The 26,709-nt window shown below is 56.3% G+C and overlaps 1 protein-coding gene across 1 annotated transcript; it reads left to right on the plus strand.

The window, feature by feature from the left end:
* Window positions 1-23,171: 23,171 nt before the first annotated feature.
* On the plus strand, window positions 23,172-26,367 carry HES1 (hes family bHLH transcription factor 1). Its single transcript, XM_056359127.1, is given in 5 exon segments — window positions 23,172-23,535; window positions 23,615-23,710; window positions 23,795-23,882; window positions 24,642-24,823; window positions 24,825-26,367. Coding segments are annotated over 5 exon segments (777 nt in total). The 5' UTR covers window positions 23,172-23,427; the 3' UTR covers window positions 25,128-26,367.
* The last annotated feature ends 342 nt before the right edge of the window (window positions 26,368-26,709 follow it).

The following is a 26,709-nucleotide window of genomic DNA, read 5'->3' on the forward strand; positions in this document are numbered from 1 at the left end:
CTTGCAGCCGCAGCCCGCGGCGCTGGAGCCGGGGCTGAGCCGCACGCCGGGCAGGGTGACTACGGCCGGGGCCCTGGCCGGCTCCAGGCACCGCGGGGCCTGAAAGGGGCCATTGTCTGCCCGGGGCTTTGAAGACGAAGAGTCTTGTCCAAGTGCCAGGTGGTGCGAGCGGCGGCGTGGGGGCAGCTCCCGGCTCCCTGCGCTGCCGAGCCTGCTGTCAGCACCCCCGCACCTTTCGCGGGGGGGAGGAATGGGGGGGAGGGGGGCTGTTGTCTAAAGGAAAAAAGGGGCGCAGCCCTTCCTTCCCTACTCGCGGCGGTCGCTGGGGGCCCCGGTGCCCCTCGGCCGGGGCTGCACGGCGGGTGCGGGAGCCGCTGCGGGGGCCGCCGGCCCCGGCTCCTGTTGCTCCCGCGGCGCGGCCGGGCTGGGGCAGGGCAGCTGCTGCGAGTTCACTGGAGCAGCACTTTCCCACAGTCTGGAGAAGTGACACATGGCTCTCACACATTCCTGCGCCGGCAGGCTCGGCCGCGCTTGGCCAGGAGTCAAGGCAGGCGGAGGGCTGCCGCTGCCGGGAGCTGCTGATTAGCAGGTTCCGACTTTGGCACCAGCCCGGCCCTCCGAGGGCGATGGAGACTGAGGGAGCAGAGCAGACCCGGGCTCCGGGGTGGTTTGTGCAAGCTGCTTAACCCTTTGGAGGCAGGCGCTGAGCAAAGCCTTCCTCCAGGGATTTTGCTCCGCTTCGCCTGCCCTGCCTTTTGCCGAGCCCGCGGCGGTGCCCGGCTGCCTGCACCCTGCCTGCGGTGCGGGCATCACCCCGCCGCGCTTCCCCCCGAGGTGGGATGTGGGAGCAGGGGGATGTGCGTGCGGGGCGGCCTTGGTGCTGGGAAGCACCTGAGCCTGGAGAGCAGCGGGGCTGATCCTGCCGGACACCAGCCTGGCTGCCCGGGTGGGCTGGCCGGCTTGCCCACAGAGCCTGGCAGGTGGTGGGCAGGGCTGGCAGGGGCTGAGCGGGGCTGGCAGCATCCCAGTGCACCAGTGGGTGCTGGGGCGGCCAGGAGAGGTGCTGAATGCACTCCTGGTGCAGGAAGGAATGGGAGACCCCAGCCGGGGCGGCAGCTGCCCAGGGTCAGGGTCCTCCTTGCAGCAAGGTTTGACCTCCCACGAGTCTTCATTCACGTGCAGGGGGTATTTTTTCTGAATTTGTGCTGACTTGACAGCCTTATCCCACACATGGGGGAAGGTCTGGGGTCTGAGCTCCCGAGCCTGCGGAAAAATTTGCAGGTTCCCAGGAGGGCCAGGTGAGTACCTCCCAAGGCTTCTGCCCTCCAGCTGCTCCCAGCCTTGTCTGCAGCCAGGAGACTCAGGGGTTCGGGGAGGGCAGCTGGACCATGCCCCAGGGAGGGCAGCAGCCCCTGCACAGCCCTTGCCTCTCTCCAGGGAAAGGCCCACGTGTCGGGAGGTGAGGGGTGTACCTGGGTGTACCCAGCGCCTGCCCAGCCCTTGCTGCTGCAGGTGAAGGATGCAGCCGCACGCCAGGGCTGGTGACTCACGGCGTGGCGTGACTGGCATCGGCCCTGCCTGCTGCCAGGGTCCGGGCGGTTCCCAGCCTGCCTCCACCGGGGCCTCCATCCCGCAGAGCTGGCGGAGGGCCCGGGACAGGGGCTGCGGGGCTGGCTGGGGGAGCTGCTCCTCACCTCCTCACTGAAGCAAACCCTCCCTTGCGATAACATCAGTTTCACAACCCTGTGGAGGCTGCGATGATCATTCCCATGGAGCACCAGCGGCCTCAGCCCCTTTCCCTCAGGAGCCCAAAGCAAGGACATGCACGTCCCGGTCCCTGCTGCATCAGACCAGGGCCCAGCTGTCTGAGAGGGAGGCAGAGGCAGCCGGGGATAATTCTGCTTTTGCCTGTCACCCCCTTCCCATGTCCTGGGGGAAGCTCCCAGGCCCAGGTTTAAGGACCACAGTATTTCATGTGCCGAGGTACCCCACGCTGCAGCTGGGCCAAAGACTTGAGCAAGCTGGTAGTGCTGCTGCCACTGTGCTGGCTCGAGTGTGCCTGCCCCACTGCCATGTCTCAAAGCCCTCTCAGGCTCCCATGGACATGGCACACAGCTCCCAAGGGCTCCCTGGGCTGCTCCAGCTCTTGCCCAGGTGCCCATGTGTTTATGCATCTGAGCCCTGACCCAAGGCAGCTGGTGGCTGTGGCCGTACAGAGGGAATGGCAGCTCCAGCTCAAGCTCTGCCCCACTCTCCCTGTGGGAAAGTAATTTCTTGCTCGTTTCCACTCCTGTTTTGTGTATTCAGGCCACGAGTTCTTCTCTTCAGAGCCTGGAGCAGCTCCAGCCTTAGGTGGGGTCTCTTGGTACTGTCATGCAAAAGCTGTGGCAATCACAGTGCTACACCACCAGCAGCAGCAATTGAATTTACAAGTTTCCCAGTCCTCCCAAAAGTCAAAGGAGCTGGTTTCATGCCTTCCTCCCTGCCTGCTCGCCTTCGCTTGCTAGTTTTGTTCAATTCCAGACTAACCATGACCTCCTCAAAGGCTGGAAAGAGCTTTTCGACAAACAGCTGTAGGCAAACCTGGGATGGCCGGGGGGGTTCCAGACGATGCAAACACTCTCTTTTATCTTACTTATGTATTTTTGCTCCTTGCAATTAGCTGCCTGCTCTGCCTGCTCCCTATTTCCCTGCAGTTCCTCCCAGCAGCCCTGCCTCACAAACGTTTTGATGGAGTAGCACATCCCCATGCCCTTTAGCTCTTCTAACAGCTCTCTGACAGCTGTGGGTGTTGGCCCTGCATTCACACCCACCGCAGGCACCAGCGAGGCTCAGCAGCATGGGTACTGGCACCACAACTCACGGCAGCCGGAGCTTCTGCAGTGTTCCCTGCAGGAGCTTCTGCCCCTGCCCTCATTACAGGGGACAGTCAGGAACCAAACACCCAGGGTGTCTGGATGCTGCTTGGACATCCCACAGGGATGAACCAGCTCCCTGGCAGGTTGTCCACAGCTGTTTGCTCCCAGAGCTCCGTCTCCTCTTTCTGCTCATCTTTATGAAACCTCTGAGAAAAGCTGAGGGGAAAAAAAGTTGGGTGAGGTTGTGTGTCATTATTGTCTGTAGGGACACCTAGTCTCCAGCACCAAGCTTTGGGGCTGGCAGGGTCCTCCAAGACCTCAGGGATACAGCCCGAGTTTCTGCTTTCCTGCACTGGGAGGAGGCAAGAGCATCCACCTCTTTTTTCAAAAAGATACATAAAAAAAAAAAAAAAGAAAGAAAGCTTCCAGTAGCACCACTAATTGTGTTTCAGAGAAGGTTCATTTGCTTCCCATATGTGATCCCCAGTCCACGGAAATTATGGCAAAGGTGACCACAATTTTCACTCCTCAAAATAGTGAAGGAAGCAGAACAGCCTAAACCCCTTTAAAGTATTTGCTTTTACAAGAAACCAGATAGCTGGATCACTGCTATACGAGGGCTGCCGATAGGTCCTCTCCCTGCACTTGGCTGTTACCTGGCCATTTCAAATATTATTTTTTGAAAACCACTTCCATAAATCAACAAACACAGCCCAGCACCAGCAGAACAGCCCACGTGGCTGGAGAGCTGGTGGCCGCTGCCAGTCACTGAAGTAGAACAAACTAGCAAGTACGCAGAGAAATGTGATTAATGAAAGACAGACCACAAAGCCTATATAAACACATTTCTTGCTTTTATTAGACCAGAGCAACTGTATAAAAAGAGCACACAGGCCTGAGATACCTGGGCAGAGGAGGGCAGCAAGGATTGCCACCACCCCATGAAGGCAAGACATGCAGATCCTCTGCCTGCCCTTGTGCTGCCTGCCACCCCATGGGCATGGGGGAGAGCAGGCTCCACCACGGTGTGCCCGGCTGGCAGGGACATGCATCCCTGCTGGAGCCAGCTGGGACAGGGAGGAGGGATGGAGGGGAGAAGCACAGACAGAGAAACATGAGTTAATCACAGCAGTATGGCAGCATTTGTGAAAGGATGGGTGTTGCTGGGTGTCCGGCACTGGTGCACTGGCACTACGTGGCTGAGGGGAGGATGCAGTGGTGTTTCATCACTTGTCTCTCATTCAGTTGGGCCTCCGACCTGTGGAAATGTTATTGTTGCCTCCCCATGCACTTCTTTTCAAGTTAAAAATAAAAACTCCCAGCAGTGGAAGGGAAATGTTTGTTGTCGTCCCCCATTCAGCTTAGTGGAGACAGTAATAACAGTGGGAGATCAAGGGGGAGATCGGCACAGCACCCTTGCTTCCCGGGGAAAACAAAAGCTACTCCACTTCCTTGACACCGGCATGGCCTGGGCATAGATATTAAAAAAATAAAGTAGGAAAAAAAAAAGAAAAAGATGAAAAAGAAAGCCCCTTTTCCTGCTCTTCGAGGCAAGATCTCCTCAGCGAGCACTGGCAAAGAATGGCATCTTGTTCAGGGGCTCTGAAAGGCAAGATGAAAGGGGAAACCTACATTTTTCAGCCCAGCCTGTTTCTGACATGGGAAAATAGTGCAGACAAGAATAGATAGCTTGTTGGCTCATTTTTTCCTTGACAGATTATCTGTGTGAATGCACCGTATTAAGCCGGGAGTAAGACGCCAGGATCCCCCCGCCCTCCCTCTCCCCCTTCCCCAGCTACCTTGAGAGCAGAGAGGAGTGAGGAGCTGTGATTTGCAAGTGTGTGGGGCGCTGGGGGTGTGCAGGGCAGCCATCCATCACCGGCCACCTCTTTTTGCCACCCCTCGTGCTCAGCAGCCTTCTGCCCCCGCACTCAGGCTCCTGCACTCCCTAAAAATGCAATCATAACCATGGCAGAAAGCTAAGCTCGGGTTAAGGAGGGGCTGTGCTGAGGTTAACTTAGTGATGCTCCCTGTAGAACATGTCCCAGCAGCACACGTGGGTGGTGGCGTTGGAGTGGGACATGCTGCCATGATGGGATGAGAGAGGGTGACCGCAGCAGTCAGCAGCCCACAGGGACCCAGGCTGGTGCCAGCGCTGCTCTCAGGTGGTGTTCGGCTCCCCGAGGGAGCCCGTTTTGGCTCCAAGTGCTGCTGCTGTCACGGCACCCTCCCATGAGGGCTTTCACTGCACTTTAGGTAGCTCAACAGCCATCGTTTCTATCCCGGTGACGCTGGGAGCACGGGTCATTAGCTGTGGCTGGCTGTGTGACCCACCAGAGCTATCACCCATGACGGCTGCTCTCAGCTGCCTGCTGTGGATCGCCAGGCACTGGGTTATTGAAACAAATGTGCAGGTGCCACACGTAGGGCTTGAGGGAGGCCCACGCCAGCCTCCTGCTGTCCTGCGCTCCAGCTGAATCAGGTTTTCACACTGCAAAGAAAGCAAAAATGGCCCAAATGAGGATTCTGCGGCTCCCTGGGGGGACGCTGGCACTGCTCTGGTGGGCAGCAGGGACATGGCACCACCAGTCCTGCCGCTCCCATCAGTGGGGTCATGCTTTTTGCTTCTGTTTAGAAATGAATCCCTGTCGGAGGGCAAAACTTGTGGCTGCATTGCCCAGCCCCAGGCACATGCACCAAAAAGCCTCACTTAGGACAAAAGCAACACCAGCTTAAAAAAAACCCCACATTTAAAAATCCTGTGCATTTCGAATTGCCTTTGTCCCCTTCTGAGCCATCTGGGTCCTGTTGCCAGGTTTTACCCCACAGTTGGAAGAAAGAACTAGCAAAGTACTTTAGGTGATGGCTTTCCCCTCCTCACTGGGCTCCAGCAGCATCTGCAAGTCACCAGCCCCCAGCTGTGGCAGGAACCTGGGCATCAGCAGTGCCAAACTGCAGCCACTGAGGCATGACAGGATGATTAACCAACATGCCTGGCTAGACCATGGGTGACTGAGGAAAATCTCTCCTCCTCCAGCACGCGGGATGCTCGCTGGGCTGAGCAAAACCCATCCTGCATCCCCCTGTATCCTCCTGCATCCCCCTGCATGCTGCCACCCCTACATCCTCAGGCGCTGCCCCACCAGCCATGCAGCCATGTGCATGCATGTGTGGGTGCATCTGCCTGGGCGTGCTGCATCCTGCCCAGGAAGCGCGTGCGTGTGCGTGTGCGTGTGTGTGTGTGTGCGTGTGTGTGTGTGTGTGTGTGTGTGTGTACCGGGAGGCCTGTTTGCATATGAAAGTGGCCGTGTGCTCCGGAGGGCTGTATCATTTATTGTATGATCTTATCTGGCGCGTGCCTCAGCCGCCCTTTCCCACACTCTGCATGCTCTGCTGCCAAGGCCCCGGGCTTAGCCTGTCAGCATTACCCGGGCTCAGCAGGCAGGCAGTAATTCCCTGAATAAAGAAAACATTTTAAGGTTTGACAAGTCCAGCATTTGCATGTCTGTTTTCAGAGAAATAACCATCTCAGGGGATTAAGCCCTTTTTTTTTCCCATCCAGCCCAAAGTATGAAAACATTCTTGACATAGTTGCCTGAAAAAAGGATTTCTATAGAGTAAAATACCTTGCGTCCTGTGTGAGTCCAGTGATTTGCTTTGGGGAGAAGAAAAAAAAAACAACAAAAAAAACCCAGAAAGGAAAAAAGAAAGAAAAGAGACGCTCCAGTCCAATAGGTTGTTGGTTTTAAAGTGGGTGAAACACGCCAGCAAGCGCCGCGGATCCCAGGCGACACACACACCGGGAAGCATTTGCATCCCTCCGTCACTGCCCACTTCTTTGTGCTGCGCCGGCAAAGCCTGTCGGCTGGGCTCCCCGTGGGGCTCAGGCTGTGCTGGCTCGCAGCATCGCTTGTGAGCTGAATGAATCCTTCCCGGCTCAGCAGCCCGGGAGAGGCAGGCAGCTGTCTAAGGACGAGGGCTAGGGGCTCCAGGGGGCTCCAGGGGGTTCCGGGGGGCTCCAGGGTTCAGGTTGCTTGAGACATGCCCTGACACAGGGGCTTTGGCCGCCCACGCTAGGCATGTCCCAGAGGAGCACTTGCTCGCTGTACGGCCAAGCTGGGGCACACGCTGCCACAGGAAAGCACCAGCCCCTGGAGGACTGGGAGCAGGTCATAGCAGAGAAGCACAGCCAGGTTTAGGTGCTAAACACTTTATTTACTTGGAATAAACTGGGTTTACAAAGGGCTAGTCACCCTCTGACCCCAAGGAGGAGGTCACGCTGTGCCAAATTCAGACTCCCCAGGATTTGGCCCTCTGGTGCCCTACTAGGGGGGACCAGGAGAAACCACCTTTGCCCTGCTGCCATCTGACAGCTCCTGCACTGGCAGCTGCCTTTGGAGCCTTCAAGGAAGAAGGTGCACGTGGGAATTACACACACACGCCGGCCCGGGGCTCCAGCTGATGAGCATCCTGTGCTCCTCTGGGCTCTCTGCTGTGGTGCTGCTCGGCATACCTGGGATGCTCCTGGCTGCGCCGGCCACCGGCTCGCCTGCCACCACGGATGGCAGTGGAGCCTGGTGCGGCTGTTTGTAATTTGTCAGGGTGCTTTGCCCTCCTTCCCCCCCCCATCCCCCCCCTCCACAAGTACACTGGTTTTCTTCACATCTAAATGAGGCCTTAAACCGGGGGATAATACAGCTTTAACACGGAGAGGCTTAAAAAGCAAAAGTGAATCATTTCTCAGTTCTCCTTCCCATAATCTCTCCCGGTAACATTAATTATGAGTTTGCGCAGAGTGCCCCAAGGCAAGCGCTGCTTTCCCAGGACAATTAAAGTTACTTAATTATTAAAAACCGTGTGTGCTGTTCCTGTGCGTTCCCCAAAGCACCGTGAGGCAGGCGGCCCGCCTCGGCTCACACACTTTCTCAGAGCGGCAATTGAAGCATCTGTGGGAAAGTCTGCTCCTTTGTAATTCCTCCGGCATAATCTCCGCAAATCCCACCCCTGGCCCGCACCCCGGAGGGCGAGAGATGCCGGCGGCCGGGCCTCTGCCCCTGGCCCTCGCATGCATGAGGGATGGGATGGTGGAGGGGGTGGCAGGGTTCCATGCATGGGCACTGGCCAGGCTGCGGGCTACAGGCAGGAGGAGCTGGGGGGGCTGCCCTCAGCTGCGTGTTTGCAGGGTCAGATGCTGGTGTGGAGCTGTGGAGGATGCTGAGCTCTCCTGCTGATGCTCCAGGTGCAGAGCAGGGCTGGCCAGCCTTGTAGGCAGCAAATGGCTTTGCACCAGAAAAAAACATCTTGCCAAAAGCCATGTGTCACCCAAAAAGCTGAGCCCTGCTGCCCCACTGCCTCGCTGTGCTTGCGGGTACACCAGGCTGTGCATCCAGCACCCGCAGCCACACGCCCAGGACTGCCCCAGTGCAATGCATGGGCAGGTTTGGCTTCTTTTTCTTCCTGACTCAAGATATTTTTCAATCTGACAGAGCAAATCTTGGTCAATTCTTGCTCACAAAAGCCAGGGAGGGGCGAAGGCGCTGTGCAGCGGAGGCAGCAGGGGCAGGCAGGGGAGGATTTCTGCCTGGCAGCTCAGAGCCAGAGCGCAGCACATGGGAAGCAAAGCACCAGGGTACAGCTCCCTGCCCGACTCGGCACCTCAGAGGTTGCCTCTGTGTGTTCCTGAGTGTGCTTATGGGTTGGTGTTCTGGTTCCTCACCCCTTTTGCAGGCCAGGGATTGCCAGCTCACAGTGCACCAAGTGCCAAAAGACTCCTGCTCCCCAGCCCCCGGCTTGTGACAGCAGCAGGTACGGCAGGTGCCGGGTACGGGGCTGGCGGGGAGCCGGGCAGCAGGGCGGGTGTGAGCAAGCTCTGTCCCAGCTGCTTGCAGTCGGTGCGTCAGGCTGACTCAGAGCATCAGTGGGCGCAGCTTTCCCTACCCGGTGCGCTTTTGGTTGCCGCAGCAGCCTGTGGCAGAGGGTTTTGCAGCTGAGCCATGGCTGGTGAAGGCAAGGGCTTCCTCCTCTTGGTTTTGGATTTTTTCTAACTGATTTCACTGTTTGCAGTTTCATGCCAGCTCTCCATCTACCTGCCCCTCTGGCTCTTGGGACCTTTACCATCTCCCTTCAGCTCTTCCAGGTATATGTGACCTGGACATCTGATTTTTCCCAATCTTCCCCAGTTTTTCCTCACCATGCCTTCAAACTCTACTCACAGGAGCCCTTAAGGCCTTTCTTTGTATTTCTTTATTCCTGATACATCCTTTTTGAGAAAAAAGAGCTGCACATAATACCCAAGAGGAGGACCTGTTTAGGTTTTTTCTCTTTCTTCCCTAACCATGCACTACGCTTGCCATCCTGACTCTCACCCAGCATCACTGAAGAGGAGGAGAGTGTTTTGCACGGCTAGTTAGGGCTGCTTTTATGTGGGTTGCTGCTTTGCTTTTATCAATACTGTGTTTCAACTGCCAGTGCACCAGCCTTAACTTTAATACTGTAAGCTCCTGCTCAGCAGTCAGCATTACATTTTTCTTTCAGCCAGTTGTTTTCTCCCTGCAAGGTGAATGTCCCTCCAGTCCACTGGGCATTCAGGGGCTTTTGGAGATGTGCCAAGGCAAAACCGTTTTGGAAGTGCTGCTGCCTCATGACCAGCACACCGCTCTGCTCCTTATGCTCAGTGACCTGGCTGATTTGTGAGGCATGGCTTCTTCCTGCAAGGTGGTGCTGAGTCCTCCCCAAGCACTATTGACCCAGACTGTTATAGACAACTTCTCCCAAATTGCCCGTGACACCCACTGAGCCCTTCTGGCTACAGCTCATGTTGCTTCCCCATGCTCTGTTCCAGGCTGGCAGATGCAGCTGGGTACCAACCCCAGCTGGGCTGGCATCACCTCATCCCAGACACATGCCATTCTGCAGCTGCTTGCTGAGCTGGAAAATGTCTCCAGCAGGACCCTGCCATGGGATGGGCACCCCAACACCGCCTCACAGGAAGGCTGCCACAGGGGCACTGCCTGAGCATCCTCCCCGCTCCTCAAACCACCCTTCAGCTTTTCTGCTGAGGCTTTTCCTTCCCTGAGTGCTCTGTTCCTGCCTCCATCACCCACGACCGGCACTGGCTCACTGGCTGGTTTCCTGCTCCTGGCACTTATGCAAAATTGCTTAGTTTCAGCTTTTAATACTTTTAGCAAGTTCTTCCCCAAACTTTTAAATCACCTTTATTGTGACGTTACTTTTAACTTGCCAGGTTTTTGCTCTGTTCTGTTTCTCATGTTACAGCACCACATCCACTTTTGAAGGCTGTCTCTGCCATTAACTGCCCTGTTAGCTTCTCCCTACAACTACTGGGCTGCTTTTAGGCTCTTCTTGAGTTACCAAGTGGGCTGGGAGCTGCACAAGCCCTGACTGCTGCTCAGAGCTGCACCAGCAGAGCAGGGCAGCCAGCCCCGGGGAAGCCCTCCTTGCCCCCAAACACCCGGCCACCCCCTGACTTCTGCCGTGTGTACAGCAGAGGCTCTTTCACTCCCCACCGCCTGCCCAGGCACTTCTTTCCTTCCCGTGACAAAGCTGAACCTGGAACAAAGATTTTCCCCAGCGCTGCCGCAGCCGATTTGACTCCTTGAAGTAATTGCTGTAATTGACCCTTGCAGGCGCTGAGCGCAGAGGGAGCGGGGCGTTCATCAGGCTGGCGGGGTGTGAAAACCATCAACTCCTTGGCTGGAGGGGCTCCAGGCCCCCTCAGGCTGCCCTCACTCTGCAGCCCCCACTCCCAGCTCAGGGGGGGCTGGATGTGTCCCCGGGGGGCAGCTGGAGAGGAGGGGAGCTGTGCCCTCGTCCTCGCTGGGCATCCCCATGGCACACGGGGAGCAGAGCTGGAGCACTTTTACAGATAGCTTGCTTTTACCCAAAAGGGTCAGCAGCTCCCTGGACCCCCCAGGATGTGGGGACAGACCCAGCTCAGAAGTGTGGCTCTGTGCTACTGGCAGCACTGCGGTGTGGGGTGGCATCGCTGTGCTCCATCCCTTCAGTGCAACCCACATCCCGATCCAGGGTCTCTGCCAGTCACCATCCAGAGTATGGAGCCTTTAAGTGGCTTTTCCTTAGGCAAGGCACATCTTCAAGGCATAGAGCTGATGTCAGAGGGGACAAGTGTGACACATACCCAGTGACAAACCCCCATGGGGCTGGCTGCTCCTCGCCTCTGCCTCCAGCGCCTCCTCCACAGGCTCACAGCGAGGACCGAGCTTGTGCTCCTGTGCGCACGGTAGTGGACAAGGCCATGGAATGTGGCACAAGGGACGACTACCCCTTGCCAGCCCACGCCAGCTCATCCCTCTCACGTGTGGCTCAGGCTCCAGTGAGTGATGAAGTCATTTTCTGGCTGCTGCCACTCCTGCCAGGAGCTGCTCCAGATCCATCCAGTTCCAGTGATCATTTCAGCCCCTTTCATCTTCCCCACAGTTCTGTCGTTCCCTTCTGCTGTTTTCTTCCTCTGACTCAGCCACGTGCATGTATCCAGCACATTGTCCAGCCACCCGCCCTCACAGGCAGCCCCAGGGGACCCGGCAGTGGCTCCCAGCCCTACGCCAGCCTCCACATCTCACTTTCCCAGCTAGGGAAACACATTTTGCAAGCAAATGCTCCCTTTTTGTGTCCAAGTCACTGGTGGAAGAAGACCAGAGCCACCAGTGTCCTCTCCAAGCACAAATGGCCACCGTCACTCGTTCCTGTCCCTCATCACGCTGCAGCTCCTGGGCTGAATTCTCACTCCTCCTTTTCAGAGTACCTTCCCTCGGCATGGCCAGCACTGCCGTGCATTGCAGGGGGCAGCAATCAACTAGCGTTGCCAGGTCTAAAAATGGTGTCTTAAAAAAGCAGATCTCAGATTAGCATGACAGAACTCTAGCCCTGTCTGCCCTCCAATCTTATTTTCCATTTGCACCTTCTCCTTTACCTAGCTTTCTTCCAAAAGGCATTTGAATGTGTTGCACATGAGTGAAAGTAATTTAAGGGACCAGCACATTGTGGGCTGGGATTTCATGGGCTTATGGCTTCCTCCCACCCTATATCTCCCAGAGACACAAGATTTGGGATCCCTGTCTGCTGTGTAACTGTGGGAAGGCTGTGGAAGGAAGGCTCCAGGTGGGACCTGCCTTTGCTGACCTGCGAGTGCATGTCCTCCCAGGACAGCACCAGCAAACCCAGTCAGCAGGGTCAGCCCAGGGAATTTGGTGCCTGCTTTTCCCTGCAAGCAGGCTCTCTGCTCATGGCTGTTATCCTTGTGCAGATGTCCAAAGTGGAGGTCACAGACGTCTGCAAACCTCTGTGTGTCCCAGGTTCCTGTGTCGGCAGCAGCCAGCTGTGGTGCCGTGTTATGTATCTAGCATCAAAGGTGGATGTGTGTGCGCTTCCCCTGGTTGCCAGCCGCCAGGGAAAGGCTGTCGTGCACCAAGGGTGCTGAGCCAGTCCTCTGCTGTGACCCCAGGACAGATCTGCTCCCCTTGTCCTCCAGAGGCCCTTTGCTTTACGATCTGTGAACAGCAGGAAGAAATGAAATAGCAGTGGAGAATTCCCTTCAGCAAAGCTTTGATGGTGAAAAATGTGCTGTTGGGTTGTCTGTTCCACAGAATTCAGGGGAAAAAAAATGAGGAAAAGGAGAAGGAAGGAAAGAGAGAAACCATCTGCTTTTTTCAGAGGTTCTTTACCCACACACTCCATCGCTGCTGCTCAGAAAGGCCTTTTCTCCTCTCCCCTCCACTCCTGTGCAACCAGATAGTCCCCAAACTGCCCCTGGGTTAATTGAAACCAGAAGCCGCTGTCACTTCCAAGTGTTATGAGCACAGGGACCACGAGGAGCTCAGGTGTTTTGGAAAGGATGATGTCAGTAGGATCTGGGATGAAAGGCTCGCTGACAGCTTGTGAGGCGATGCCGCCAGGAACGGCCACAGGTCGGGGCTCAGCCCCTCCGTGGGTACCGCCAGCTCTGCTCCACCGGCCCCGCAATGCCACGTGTAGCCAGGGCCACCCCACAACAGCTGTGGCAAAGCTGGACACGAGCTCAGGGACTTTACCCTGTCTGCTCCCCGTGCTCACCCCCATAGTGTTATTCGTAGGGCAAAAATAGTTAGGATTTTGTAAAGAAAAAAAGCCCAGAGTGAAAAAAGGCTGTGGAGCCCTTCCTGGCAGGGGACAGCCGGTAACAGTGTGTGCCCAGCCTTCCTTCACAGTGCAAGTGGCTAATCTTGTCTCAATAAAACCAGCATCGTGTCAGGGTAATCAGTGGACGTCAACACTTCAATGGCACTGGCAAAGCACCAGTGAGGTCCGGGGGTTATCCTGGCTGCCAGCATCGTATTCCCACGGGAAAGGTAGGTTGCAAGCTCCTTCCTTCAGGTACACATCTGACAGCTGTCAGGTGACGTGGGGCACAGGTAGCACTGCCAGTGCCTCTGCTGCAGCTCCGTCGGGGTTATTCATGGGCTCTCTGCTGCCTGCAGCCATCCCTCCATCCCTCCCAGGCATCCCGCCTGCCTGTGCCAGGAGGGGTTGGGATGGACACCTCGCTGGCCAGCAGGCAGCGTAAATCTCAGCTTCCCAGACAGGGCAGCTCTGTAAACCACAGCAGCTTCAGTGTCGGGTTTATACGCTTACATTTACAACAGGCAAATTAACAGATTATGCTGTGTACACAGATTGTGTAAACTGCTGTCGGGTGCTGCCCCGTGCCCCTTGGCGGGTGCCCGAGCCTCTCTGCAGAGACCAGGGGGAGACAGGGGGGACCTGCTGGCAGCACAGCCCACGGCAAGCCCAGCACACTCCCGTGTACCCATCCCCTTGGCCCCAAGGGCAAGCCCAGAGGAGAGTGGGGCAGGGAGGGCCACATTGATTTAAGACGTGAGAAGGTCAAAAGTTTTCTCTAGCAGAGTTGCTATCATGACACTGAACACTTCATCCCCTTTTTTATCTGCCCCAGTATTTATTGTCCATGAGCAAATACTTGTGTTTTTATAAATTCCTTTAGAGTGAATCACCCTTCTCCTGTTCAAACCAGCAACGACCACATCAAACAGTATCACTCCATCTAGAATTAATCATTAATTTGAAGTATTTTACAATATTTTGCCAGCATTATTTCTTCCTCTCCCCAATTAATAAAGGTTAAGCCTCGGTGCTGGCACTTTTGCAGGACACTCAGTGCACAGTGGTGTTGCTGGGAGCTCGCTGGCCCCAACCCCCCCCGGGGAAGAACAGGGACAGAGGTGTGGGTCCAGACCCAGCTTTCAGGCAGGTGGGAGCAGCCTCGCTGCTGCCTGTGCGTGGTGTGGAGCCGGCAGCTGGGTTGCCACGCTGCCCAGTGCAGCCCCAGGACCCTCCATCCTGCAGCTGGGGAGCTAATGCACACAGGGGCTGGCGTCAGGAGCCTTGGAGAAGTGCAGAAATGGCCTGGTCTGGTCTAGAGGATCATAAAAGGAGATGGAGCCTTCCTCTGCCTGCTCCCGCTGCAGACTCCGCAAGCACAGTTTCAAAGCAGGCCAAAATCTGATCTCAGATGCATGCATGTGGCTTCTATTCACTTGAGACAGAATTCAGCCTTTAAATGCCACATTTCGTACTTTGGTTTTGTTTTATGTCTCAGGCATGTGTTTTCTGAGGACACTGCATTTCATTTAAAAATTATTTTTGACAAGGCCTTATGGTTCATGAATTCTTGCACGCCAGGTCCTGCACCACTCATCCCAGATCTGCTGGCCTCTTCAGAGGCACCAAATTGGGGTGGGTTTGCTTCCCACTCACAAACAAGCCATGAAATGACCTTGGTTTTTTCAGTGTCTTTGTGTCAGGGCATTTTCCTGACACTTTTCTGCCATTCAGATGGTTTGAAATCTAGCTTGCTTGGATGCTTTGCTATTTAGAGAGCGTGGCTGGTTGCTTAAGTCATGTGGCATTGCTTCTTGCTTTCAAACAGATGGGTAAAATGTATAAACACAGAACAGCACATGATGAAGACAGAATATAGCCTGCTGTCCACAAATAACACACAGGAGAAGGAAAGATCAGGCATGGTAAGCTGGCCATGCCAACACCACCCAGGCAGGCTGAATGAGCTGGGGCATTTCACGAGTAGATTTGGCTATTAATCTGGTACTTATGGGAGTTAAGTAGGGGCAAGCCTGGGACGTTTCAGCACAGTTTCCACATTGCAACACTCTGCGAGGTCCCTTCCAGCTCCCCTTGCTGAAACAAGCTGTTCTCCAGGTGCCTACCGCAGACATGCTCCAAATCCACAGGTGCCTTTGGCTCCAAGGAGAAAGCAGGGACAAGCTCCTGGGTGTGCAGCACAAGCAGCCTCTTCTAGCTCTTTCTTTGTCCTCTCCTGCCTGTGGCGTCCAAGGTGCTTATGTCACAGGGAACAGGGAAGCCACCACCGCGTGCTGCACTCCTGGTTGCAGCTTGTGCTGCTCGAGAGCATGATGAAGACAGTGCCAGGCGTTCCTTTCTTGCCTCTCTCCAGCAGCGGGATTGCAAAGGCTGGCTCCCCTGTTGTAAAGCCAGTGGCAAGGGCTGCTGCTTGCCTTGGAGGAAATCACCCGCCAGACTCTCCCCAGATTTACATCAGAAGCAGCCCAATTTATTGCGAGGCAGCAGCAGAGAGAGCAGGACAAAACGCTCCGTAACAACAGGCTGGGCCACTGTAACATCCCTGCGGTGAGTGTGTGGGCCCACTCTGGCTGCTGGCATTTCTCCACCAGGTTTATCACTCTATCAGCCCTATGAATACACCTTTTTTATGGCATGAGCCTTTCAGTGGACTTTCTGAAAGACAATGATGGGCCTTTGAAGATTTGGCTGATCCTGTTTCCTGCATGCTCCTGAGCCTTGTATACATTTAAATTTAACTTGTTAACTTTATAAGGATACTTCAGACTTGTATTGTACTGAAATTGGCTGGGATCTCAGTATCTCCCTTATTCCCACGTACTTTTTTCTTAGAAATGCTTTGTAGTCACGTTATTGCTGTTGGGAGGTTTGGTTTTAACAGCCTCCAATAAAGATATGAGCCTGCGAAAGGGCACCAGTAGCCCAAGATCATTCAATAGCAGCAACCGAAGTGCAGGTGCCTGCTGTTTGCAGGGCTTCTTGCTTGGGGCAGCAGCAGCCAGCCCCAGCTGCAGCAGCAGGCAGCAGGCAGGGCTCATCATGCACCAGCAAGTGAGATCTGCCCACCATGGATACAAAGTCCTGCAGCCTCCTGCGGCACGAGCAGCAGCCACCGGACATGGACGGACAGCAGTGGGCTGCAGAAACCCCCTTTGCTGGGTTCATTCCTGCTGTTTCTGTTTGTGTCCTCGCACAGGGCTGAGGCCTCACCAGCGCTCAGGCAGCAGCACTAACACCTTTACATCACCAGAAGAACTCCCCGCTCACCTCCTCAGGTCCTGCCTGTTTTTCACAGCCCCGCAGTCATCCTGCTGTCAGCTAATCCTGGCGTGAAGCCTTCCAGCCCACCACAGACACCTGGATTTTTGTGTCTATAGTCTTTCTTTGCATTTTGTAGCATTACAAAATTGCACCCGCACAAACCCAGGTTTGCTACTCAGCTCTCTGTGCCGCTCCTGGAGGATTCCTGCCTTCCCCTGTACTCCCAGGTAGCCTGAACGCATTTCTAAAGCAGCTGATGAAAACACTGCCCTTCATTGCAGGGAAGGAAGGACAAGGCCCTTGAAATCTCATTTCAGGACATTTCATCACTTGGATTACACGTGAAAATAAATGTCATTTCATAGGACATTCCAGATTACTTATCAAATAATGATCTGCCTCTTAATGCCTAGACTACTGGAATCTGTGCAAATTAAATGTTGTACTTGCAAATGTATTTATTCATTATGCTTAGCAATTAACTCATGATTTAAGTAACTGAGCTGTAAATTATCCCCTTGTTTATAAAATAACAACATCCTCTTAGGGATAATATTTTCTATTACAGCAATTAGTAACACATCAGTTCTTGACTAGCATGTAAAAGATCCTCACCTCTTCTCCTCTTGTATTAGCTCATATGGGAAAAATTATTCTCCAGCCCGATCTCCAGCACCAGAGCATGCACACAGCTCTGGACTAGCACACGTACGGCCATGCGTAACCAAAGCAAATGGAGAATGCACAGGAGTTTTCCCAAAATTCCATGCCTTGCTAACACATGTCAGTGGCCAAGGGGCTAATGGAGGGGCTTGGCTTCAAATCAGGAAGAAAAGGAAGGAAAAGAAGGCAGAAAACCACTCCATCCCAGCACACACCCTGCTCTGCTGTCAAAATGTGTTAATTGAGGATTTCAAATCACCATGTCTCTGACCGCCCTGGGCAGAAATACAAACAAAAAGCCACTGTCCCTGCATCCCCCTGGCATCTGGCCCCAGATCACCTCACCTGCCACTGCGGCTTCCCTCTGGCGTAATTCAGGTGGCTCAGCAGGCAGGAGGCAGGGCAGGATCCGGCTCCCTGGAGAGGCGGCGGGGGTGATGCCGAGGGTGCGCTGCCACACCGCTCAGCGCCGTGCTCTGCTGTCCTACCCACAGGTATGAAGACATGTGTCTTCATGAGGCCACTAATGGTAATAACATATGCACATGCTGATACTCTTGATATAGCTAAAGGACTAATTTTAGCTTTGCTATCACCTTGAATAATGAATATTGATTTTTTTAGGAATGCAACATTCAAATTACATATACATTAAAATATTAGTGAGATAGGCTAATTCTCTCCATAACACTGCCAAGCTAAAACAAAACTGAAGACACTGGGGAGATCAGACGCCAAGTGTAAATGATTCATCGTACCCTGGATCTATCAAAGTCCATCTACTTACCACTTCAAGAAAGACGCTGGCTGTGCAAAGGCTCTGTTCTGCAGTAGCAAAGCACTGCACCCTGAAGTATCCTGTGTTTTCTTGAATAAATGGATATGAGAATATGGAAGGGCTGGCAAGCTGTGACTGATCCCATCTGCCAAGGGGAAATGCCTGGTGCCCCAATGGCTCTAGGACACCACCCTGCCCTCAGCTGAGCTTCCTAGCACCAGACAGGGCAGCCTGTCACAACAACTCCAGAAGGTCCTAAATGTTTTTCTGCTGCATTACTGTGGTTGCCAGGGTTTTGAGGCTAATGTGCAGTTTACACCCACTCTCCCTGCTGCCAATTCATGGCATCAGGAGTAAGAGATGATGATCGGCTGATGAATTTAGCAGAAAGCTCTGGAGCAGCTATCAGTCCAGGCTGCTTTCTTGGACTGATTAATGCCGAGGAGAAGGAATTGTGTTGGAAATTATGATTGATCACTCTGCAGAGGAGCACAGATGCTGCGGTCAGGGGCCAGCCCCATGGGATTTATGAGCCTGCAGTCAGCGAAGGTTGAGTCCCCGGGGAGCTGCATGCCATGGCTCCCACCTGCCCTTAGCTGCGGGTGCCAGCGAGGCCGGGGGACGAGGGCAGAGAGAGCACAGACAAGGGCTCATGTTCCAGGACTTTGAGGGCATGCTGACGCACCCGGGCACAGTTTCCCTGCGCAGAGGACAGCTGGCGAGGCTCCCACCCCGCCACACTCCCGCCTGCGTCTTCCCAACCCCCAGCCACGCCGATCCAGCTGTGCACAGCTGGGCTGCAAACCACACTGCTGGTCTGATCTGACTTAAAAGTCATGTTCTGGAAAAGCCTGCAGGGCTTCCTACAGTCACGGCATGCCGGGGTTCACATACGGCTCAGCACATGAGCGCTGCAGCAATGCAGCTGGGGTCTGGACTCTGTGGATGTGGAGCTACCTTCACCTGGAGGCTCTCGAGAGGGTGCCTTCTGCTTGGTGTTTGGGACAGGGACATTTTCGAGGCCAATGAGCCCTGCATTCCTCCTCTGGCCCCACCACTGCCAAACTCATGGTACTTTCATATAAGTACCCAGGCGCCATGGCTTGCATGATCTCCCTGTGCCCTGTAAGCACGCAAGCACCATGGCTCCAGCAGACACCAGCCTCAGGCAGCAACACAAGTGGCATCCTAATAAATAAATAACTCGGCTCTCACTGCCAACACCTCCTACCACACAGGGAGAGGATGACAGCAGAGAGACGCTCCTTCTTCTCACTGTAGTGCAGCAGTGACTGCGCATTTATTTGTGATTCTCAGAGGGGTGCAGCCTCAGCTATATGTCCTCTGCCTGGAGCTGCCGTATCTTGCCAAAGATCCTGGCTGTTGTGCTGGAGTGGGACTGCCCTGCCACGGCCAGCAGACTGCAAATTCATGGTCCACTGAACTCTGGTCATGTCGCATGGAAAGAGCATCTCTAAGAGAAGGGCATAAGGCAGCTCCCAGCCTCTGGCTGGCAACGACAACAGCAGATACAGATCCAAGCCCTGCAAACAATTTGAGGACATTCCTAGTGCTTGTTCCCAGCTGCAGCGCCTGCCAGCCCCTACCCCTCACTGCCAGAGGAGGACCAGGCTGGAGCCAGAGCTCTGCAAGGGTGCAAACGGGAAAGCTGGGGCTGCACCACTTTGTGCCCGTTAGCACATGCAGCCGCTCCAGCCCAGTCGGCAATCTCTGAAATAACGCCATGGGTATCAGGGCAGGAAGGGAATTCCCATCCACATGGGTGGCATTTCACAGCTGCCAAAATGCCCTCCTCGCCAGCTCCCCAGCGGCGTTTCCTTGGTTCAGCAGGATAGGAGCCTGCCAAGAGGAATCAGCTTAGCAAGAGATCCAGGTACCCTGGCTTTTGTCCCAGAGCCCTCCTCAGTGCAGAGCTGTGCTCCAGTCTGGGATGGGATGGGATGGGGAGATGAAAATGGTTCTTCTGTGCCTGTCCTTAGTGATGCCTGAGCTTCTTGGAGTGGTACTTTGCTACTTCAGCAAAGCCTCAGTCACTCCATTCCACAGCTTCCTGCAGCATTCCCGGGGATGCTGGCGTGGTTGTGTGGGCAATAGAAGGGCATCAGTTCCTGGAGCCCACAGATGTCCCCCCAACACAGAGGGTGTCACCAGAGAATGGCCAGAGCTCCCCCCACACCCAGCCTGACTCACACAGCAAGGAGTAAAACGAACAAACACTTTGGCCTCCCCTCTGCAGTGTCAGCCAGGGAACAGCTGAAAAAGCCACCACACAAGCCCGCCGAGGCTTGTCAGCCAGCACTGGGATCCTGGGTATCAGCAGGCCCTTGGGAAACGGGTCTCCAGTGGAGAGGGGAGGGCAGGATCTGCCATAAAACAGGGCTGCCAATCTATCCAGTGAGCTGCTCCTGCCACTGGGAGGGCCAGGCAGTGGCACTGCTGCACAAAAGCTGCCCTCTTTATCACGAGGACCTACTGTGTAGGGGAGCAACGTCCATGAAAGCTTTGCTTCATCTAGGGAGATTTGTCAGGAAGTTGGTTTGAAAGTCACCTTGTCCCAGAGATCTGGCAACCAGTTACAGAGGGGAAACCTGTGCCCGAAACCTGTGCCCAACGCTTCTGAGATCACACCTCCCAGGGGAGCCGGTTGGGTATGGATTGCACAACAGCTTCTGGGATAGGAACCACAAGCGGAGGCATGTGTGGCGGGGCTGCCCAGAGGAGACATCTGTGCCAGGGACATGTCCCTGAGACGCAGCACTTGTTTTCCAGCCTTCAGGGTGGTGACAGCTTTGAGCTGTGGCCAAGCTAGGTTTTCAGTCCATGACCCAGAAGAAAGGCTTGGTCTGCCATTCCTGGGCTCCCGCTTGTACCCCAGCTCTTACAAGCAACTTGGTTTCTATTTTCTGTATTACCTAGAATCTTGCAAGCTTTGAGTATTAAGGCTCTGGGATTTCTAGAAGCGTATTTCGCTCATCTTGGCTGCTTTCTGAACAGGAGAGCAGGCACAGCCAGCCCTGCCACCTCTTCACCTCCTGCGTGCCACACTAGCAGCATCATCCTATTTTATTCTGCCTTCTCACCCCTGGGTATGTGCCCAGGACTAGTCTAAATTTTCTTGCCAACACATTTTTCCTCCAAGATGTTCTGCCAGTCAGTAATGCCCTAATGCGCTGTATGAAGGTTCTTCCCAAATCTGTTTTGGACAATTCCCAATTTGTAACCCAAGATGACTGCCCGAGCAAAGAAAAAAACACTGTCAAAGGACTGTGGGACAAGGGACGCTCCAGTCCCTGGGGCAGCCCCTTATCTCAGTACTTCATCTGCCCCTTGACACCTCTTTCACAAGCAAAGGCAGGGTTGGGGAAGCCTGCAGGATCTGTTCCAGGTCCCCCTCAGTGGTTGCAAACCCCTTCACCACCTCCTTCCAGCCTAAACTTGGCCTCTGCCACTTCATTTCCAGAGACATCCTTCCATGCAAATCCTTCCCTTCCTCTCCTGATCCCTGGGGAATTCACACGTACACACACTTCTGCCTGGGGATCGCAACCCTTGCATGTGTGAGGCATTTCACAGCAGCAGGAAGGCAGCGGCAGCGATGTGGAGCAGGGACACCAGTGTCACTGCCTCCCCGCTGCCCCGTGCCCACAGATCCCAGAAGCTTCCACAGAGGCAGATGCTGTTGCAGAGGCCCAGAGCCCCACAGCCTGGCTCCTCGCACACCCCCACCACAGAACCCTTGCTGCGGGCTCCGAGGCGGGCAGGGGCCCGGCTGCGGTGGGGTGGGAGCCCAGGCCCTCAGAGACACCGACCTGTTGCCGGCAATTAGGGGCGGTTAGCAGCAACCCGGCTGCCATAAACACGGGCATAATTGCAGCCTGTTCTCATTCCCGGCCGGGCTGTCCAGCTCCGCATTTCCTGAGCCCTTTGCAAATCCCCGCAGGAGGGAGAACAGCAGCTCAGTTATTGTGAGAACTTTCCTTCCCCCCGCCATCCCCCCCCCCCCCGCAAACATCTGCACTAGAAAAACTATTGATCCACTGGAGAACTTTTTATGTTCTTCAGAAATGTCCTGTGGTTTTCATGCTGGTCAGTTGTCTTGGATTTCCCCGTAAAGGTGACTGTGAAAAGGCTTTTCGGTAGTAACTTCCCAGCGCTGTCCTGATCTTTTCCTCGCTCGAGTTTGTCCGAATGTATAGCTAATTGAAGCTGACGTCAAATATTGCTCATCTGAAGTTAAATCTTACACGCTGAAGGGCTGCTCTTTGTTTTTCAATCAAAAGGCTTGTGGCTCCATCAAGGAGCTGAAAGAAAGACTGGATTTGTACTTTTCTGCAGTTTTAAACATGACACTCTCCCTTTTATTTATTTTCCTGTTTTTTTTAAAAAAAAAAATCTGAAGGCTCAGCAGGCAAGCCTCTGCAGAGACGAGGGCTTTGCACCGGTGAGATTGGCAAACATCTCTCTTCTTTCTTGAACTTTATTTTTCTCACGGTCTCTGAAAAGGCGAGATCGGGTGATACATGTGGGATTGGCCCCGTACAGGTGCAGATCAGGTACTGGAGGAGGTGGAAAAACATCACTGTGTATACTCAAAAAAAAAAAAAAAAAAAAAAAAAAAAAGAAAGAAAGAAAAGAAAAGAGAGATCGAGAGAAAGGAAAAGCGAGCGAGCACATTTTTGAATAGGCCAGGTCTAGTTCTTGGCAGGATGACTCAGGCTTAGCTGGCAGACTATGGGAATAGGAGTGTGAGAAAGTCAGTCAAGCGGAGGGGAAAAAAAGATTCAAGTCCCCAGGCAAAATGCTGTTGGTTTGGTGGGGTTTTTTTTCTTTTTTAAAGGAACCCCCAAACCGCCCGGGCCAGCGGGCGGTGGCAAAGGCGCGGGGGCCCGGCACCGCCCGGCGGTTTTGCACTTGCCCTACGGGGCGGGCGCAGCACCACCGCACCCGCCAGCCGGGCCCGCAGCAGCGGCCCCGCCGCCCCGCCGGTGCCGGCCTCGGTGACACCTGCGTGCGGGCAGGGGCAGGGCGCCGGGCCCGGGCTGCCGCGGCCGGGCGGAGAGCCCCGGGGGAGGCCGCGGCGGGCCCTGCAACACGGTAGCTCGGCGTCGGCCGCCGCAGCTGGGCCCAGGCAGCCGCGCGTCCGGCCGTCACCCCGGAGGGCCGCGGCCCCCCACGGCGCAGCCCGCCCCGGGGCCGGCAGCCGGCGCCCCCCGGGGGGAGCGGGCGGGGCCGCGCCTGCCACGGGCGCCAATTAACCCGGTAATTAGCGCGGCTCTCCCCGAGGGCCGGCCTCCCCCCCCGCGCTCCCCGCCCCGCCGCGGGCGGCGCCCAAGGGGTTAACCGCGGCCGCCCGCCCGCCCGCCCCGCGCCATTGGCCGCCGGCCGCCGCGCGGCTCCCAGCCAATGGGCGGGCGCCGTCCACGAGCGGGGCCGCGTGCGGGCGGCGCCCATTGGCTGGGCGCGAGTGTGGGAACGGCGGCGGGGGACGTTTCACACGAGCCGCGCGCGTGCGGCGCGCGCTATAAGTAGGGGCGGCCAAGGGCGCGCGGCACCCGCGCCCCGCCGCCGCCCGCCGGCCCGGAGCGCGCGCCCGCCCGCCCGCCCCGCCGTCCCCGGCCCCCCCTCCCCCCCCCGCCGCTGCTGCCGCGCCTCCTCCTCCGCGGCGGCGGGCGCTGCCGGCGCGGGCGCAGGATGCCGGCCGACCTGATGGAGAAGAGCAGCGCCTCGCCGGTGGCCGCCACCCCCGCCAGCGTCAACGCGACGCCCGACAAGCCGAAGACGGCGGCGGAGCACCGGAAGGTAAGGGCGGCCGGGACGGGTGGCGCCGGGCAGTGCGGTGCGGAGCGGCGCCGGACGCTGACCGCCGCCTCTCTTGCAGTCCTCCAAGCCCATCATGGAGAAGCGGCGGCGGGCGCGCATCAACGAGAGCCTGGGGCAGCTGAAGACGCTCATCCTGGACGCGCTGAAGAAGGATGTAAGCGCGGGGGGGGGCCGGGGCGGGGGGGTGCGGGGGGGGCCGGCGCCGCCGGGCCGGTCTGAGCCCCGCCTGTGCCCGCAGAGCTCGCGGCATTCCAAGCTGGAGAAGGCCGACATCCTGGAGATGACCGTCAAGCACCTGCGGAGTCTCCAGCGAGCCCAGATGACCGGTGAGTCCCGGGGGCTGCCCGGGCGGGGGGGGGGCGGGGGACTGGAGCGGCTCTGCCTGTGCCCCGGGGCTTTGTGTGCCGTGCCTGTCCTCGGTAGGGTGGGCAGGGGGGGGCACCTGTCTCCCCAGTAGTGGGGGGTGATGGCAGGCACAGTGTGCCGTACCTGTACCCTGGGTACAGGGGGGGCACAGTGCTCCCCACTGCATCCCGGGTACTGGGGGGGTCCTTGGGGGCACAGTGCTCCCCACCTGCATCCCTGGGACTGGGGGGCGGTGAGGGGCGATGTGCTCTGGGCTTGCATCTCTAGTACAGAGGGGCTGTGGGGGGCACTGTGCTGTCTGTCCTGATGCATCCCTGGGACTGGAAGGCGCTGGGGGGGTGCAGTCCCAGCTTGCGTTGCTTCTATCAGCAGAACTGTGTTCCCCACCTGGGTCTGTTCTGGGGAAGTGGGAGGCACAAAAGCCACAGGGGGGACTCTGCTCCCAACCTGGGTCCTGGGTACTTGAGGATACAGGAGGACGCTTGGGGGTTGTCTGTTTCCTGCCTGGGTCCCTGATGCTGGTGGATTTGGTAACGGGGGGGCATGCTCTCCATCCGGATCCACGGCACCTGAGAGGGCAAGACATGCTGCCAGAGGGGGCTGCACTCCCTGCCTGGATTCCTGGCACAGAGGGGCTGCAGGATATGGTTGCTGGTGGGCTGCACATCCCCACTCCCTGCGCAGCCTGCTGACCACTGTGCGCCTCTTTCCCCCCACAGCTGCACTGAGCACAGACCCCACGGTGCTGGGCAAGTACCGCGCCGGCTTCAGTGAGTGCATGAACGAGGTGACTCGGTTCCTCTCCACCTGCGAGGGTGTCAACACTGAGGTGCGCACCCGGCTCCTGGGCCACCTAGCCAGCTGCATGACCCAGATCAACGCCATGAACTACCCTGCACCACCCCCCGCCACCCCCGCTGCCACCAGCCGCAGCCTTTGGGCCACCCCTGGTGCCACCGGGCAGCGGTGCGGGGCCGCTCCCAGGCATGCCCTGCAAGCCAGGCGCTGACACAGCCAAGGTGTATGGTGGCTTCCAGCTGCTGCCAGCCTCTGATGGGCAATTCGCCTTCCTCATCCCCAGCACCGCCTTTGCTCCGGGCGGTGCTGTGCTGCCCCTGTATGGCGGCCCACCCACGGCTGCCACTGCCGCCTCACCGCCTGGCCCGCCACCCAGCACAGCCGACTCGGTCTGGAGACCCTGGTGAGGGTGGTGGGCACTGGACTGGACTGAGCGCTGCACCCCGTGCTGCTGGCACGGCTGTACATAGGTTATATGTTCATATTGGATTGTGCCTTTGTACCATAGCACTCCCTTGACAGTGTTTCGTGTTTTACACGAGATCTTTTTTTCTCCCTTCCCTCCCCTTCCTTATGTGACACCAAAGATCGGGGCTTCTTTTTTTTTTTTTTTTGAATGCTCTTAAAATAAAAGTGTCTCTTCCATTTTGGAAGGCCTTTGGAGATAAGTTGGAGTGCTGGCATGTGTGCATAGGAGGCAGCCAAGCTCTTGGCTTGCTCTTGAGCTGCTCCAGGGCTGCCTTGTCCTGCTCTCCAGGCTGGAGCTGTCGCTCAGACCCTCTGTCCCCTCTGTCGTCTTCTGAAGTCACCTGGCCCCTCTTCCTTCCCCCAGGGCAGATGTAATTACTGCTTCCTTGGGGGCAGCTCAACTGATCAGACTTGTTAAAAAGAGCTTGTGTTTGCAGAGCTGGTGAATGTGCTGAGGGAGGCACCTCTGCTCTGTTTCTGGCTCCTCGGGCTGACCAAGTGGAGTAGCCCCGGTAAAGTGAGACAGATTTGGCTCCCAGTCTAGGCTGCCTGGGTGAGCCTCCTGCCCTGGACCAGGAGGGGCCGGCTCCCAGGCTGTGGTGTAAATCGCGAATGACTTCAGTCAGTTGATTTAGAGCGGTGCCTGCCAGCTTCTCCTGTTACAAAAACCAGCGGCTCTCCGCAGGACAAGCCTGACACGAGTGCTCCTGTCTCCTGGCTGACAGGCTGCAGCAGGCGCTGAGCACCACCTCCACCTGGACTTAAAAGCACAGAGTTGTTCCTGGCCCTGAGCACCAGCCAGGCTGTGCTTGATGATTAATGCTCTGCATGTGTTTTTGATAGAGCTGGGCATTTCCTCTGCTGTTCTATGGAAAACATGTGTCTGGGGGAGTGATGTGGGGCTGTGTGGACTCTCTCTCTCTCTCTCTCTCTAACCATGAGTGGCAACTGACCGCTTTGATGGGGGATGCCCCATTTCCAGGCAAGATACAAGCCCTAGATAGAGGTGAGCAGCAGTCTCAGGTTACAACGTGCATTGCCCTTCTTAACAAGTCCTAACTCAGAGCGGACAGCTTTAAAACATGCCAGGATCCACTGGGGATTCCTTCCAAATCCTGCTGCAAAAGCTTGTTGGATTTTGTCTGGCTCAGCCAGGTGCTTGGCTGTATCCAGGTGCTGGGGAGAGTGCGAGACTAGGCAGATCAAACCTGCTGGTGTTTGAATCCCTCCCCTTCTCCTTGTATGCAAACACAGCCTCTTGATCTGAAAATGGTTGAGATAATTTTTTTTTTTTTGGAGGGGGGGGTAGCGGGGGATTTATCTCTGCAGGGTGTACTGATGAGGTTGGGGCCTCTTTTCAAAGGGACTGCAGCAGAGGCTGATCTCCCCAAGTGATGCAGAAGAGCTTCCCCATCTCTGTCTCGCAGCACTTTGCTGGCCTGCCTGTGTTGCCGCCCTCACAGCATCTCACAGCCAGGTTTTGTGTGCCGGGCTTGGGAATACTGGATCTGCTTCCCTAGG

Source organism: Falco biarmicus, chromosome 13 (genome assembly GCF_023638135.1).
Source record: "Falco biarmicus isolate bFalBia1 chromosome 13, bFalBia1.pri, whole genome shotgun sequence".
Taxonomy (NCBI): Eukaryota; Metazoa; Chordata; class Aves; order Falconiformes; family Falconidae; genus Falco; species Falco biarmicus.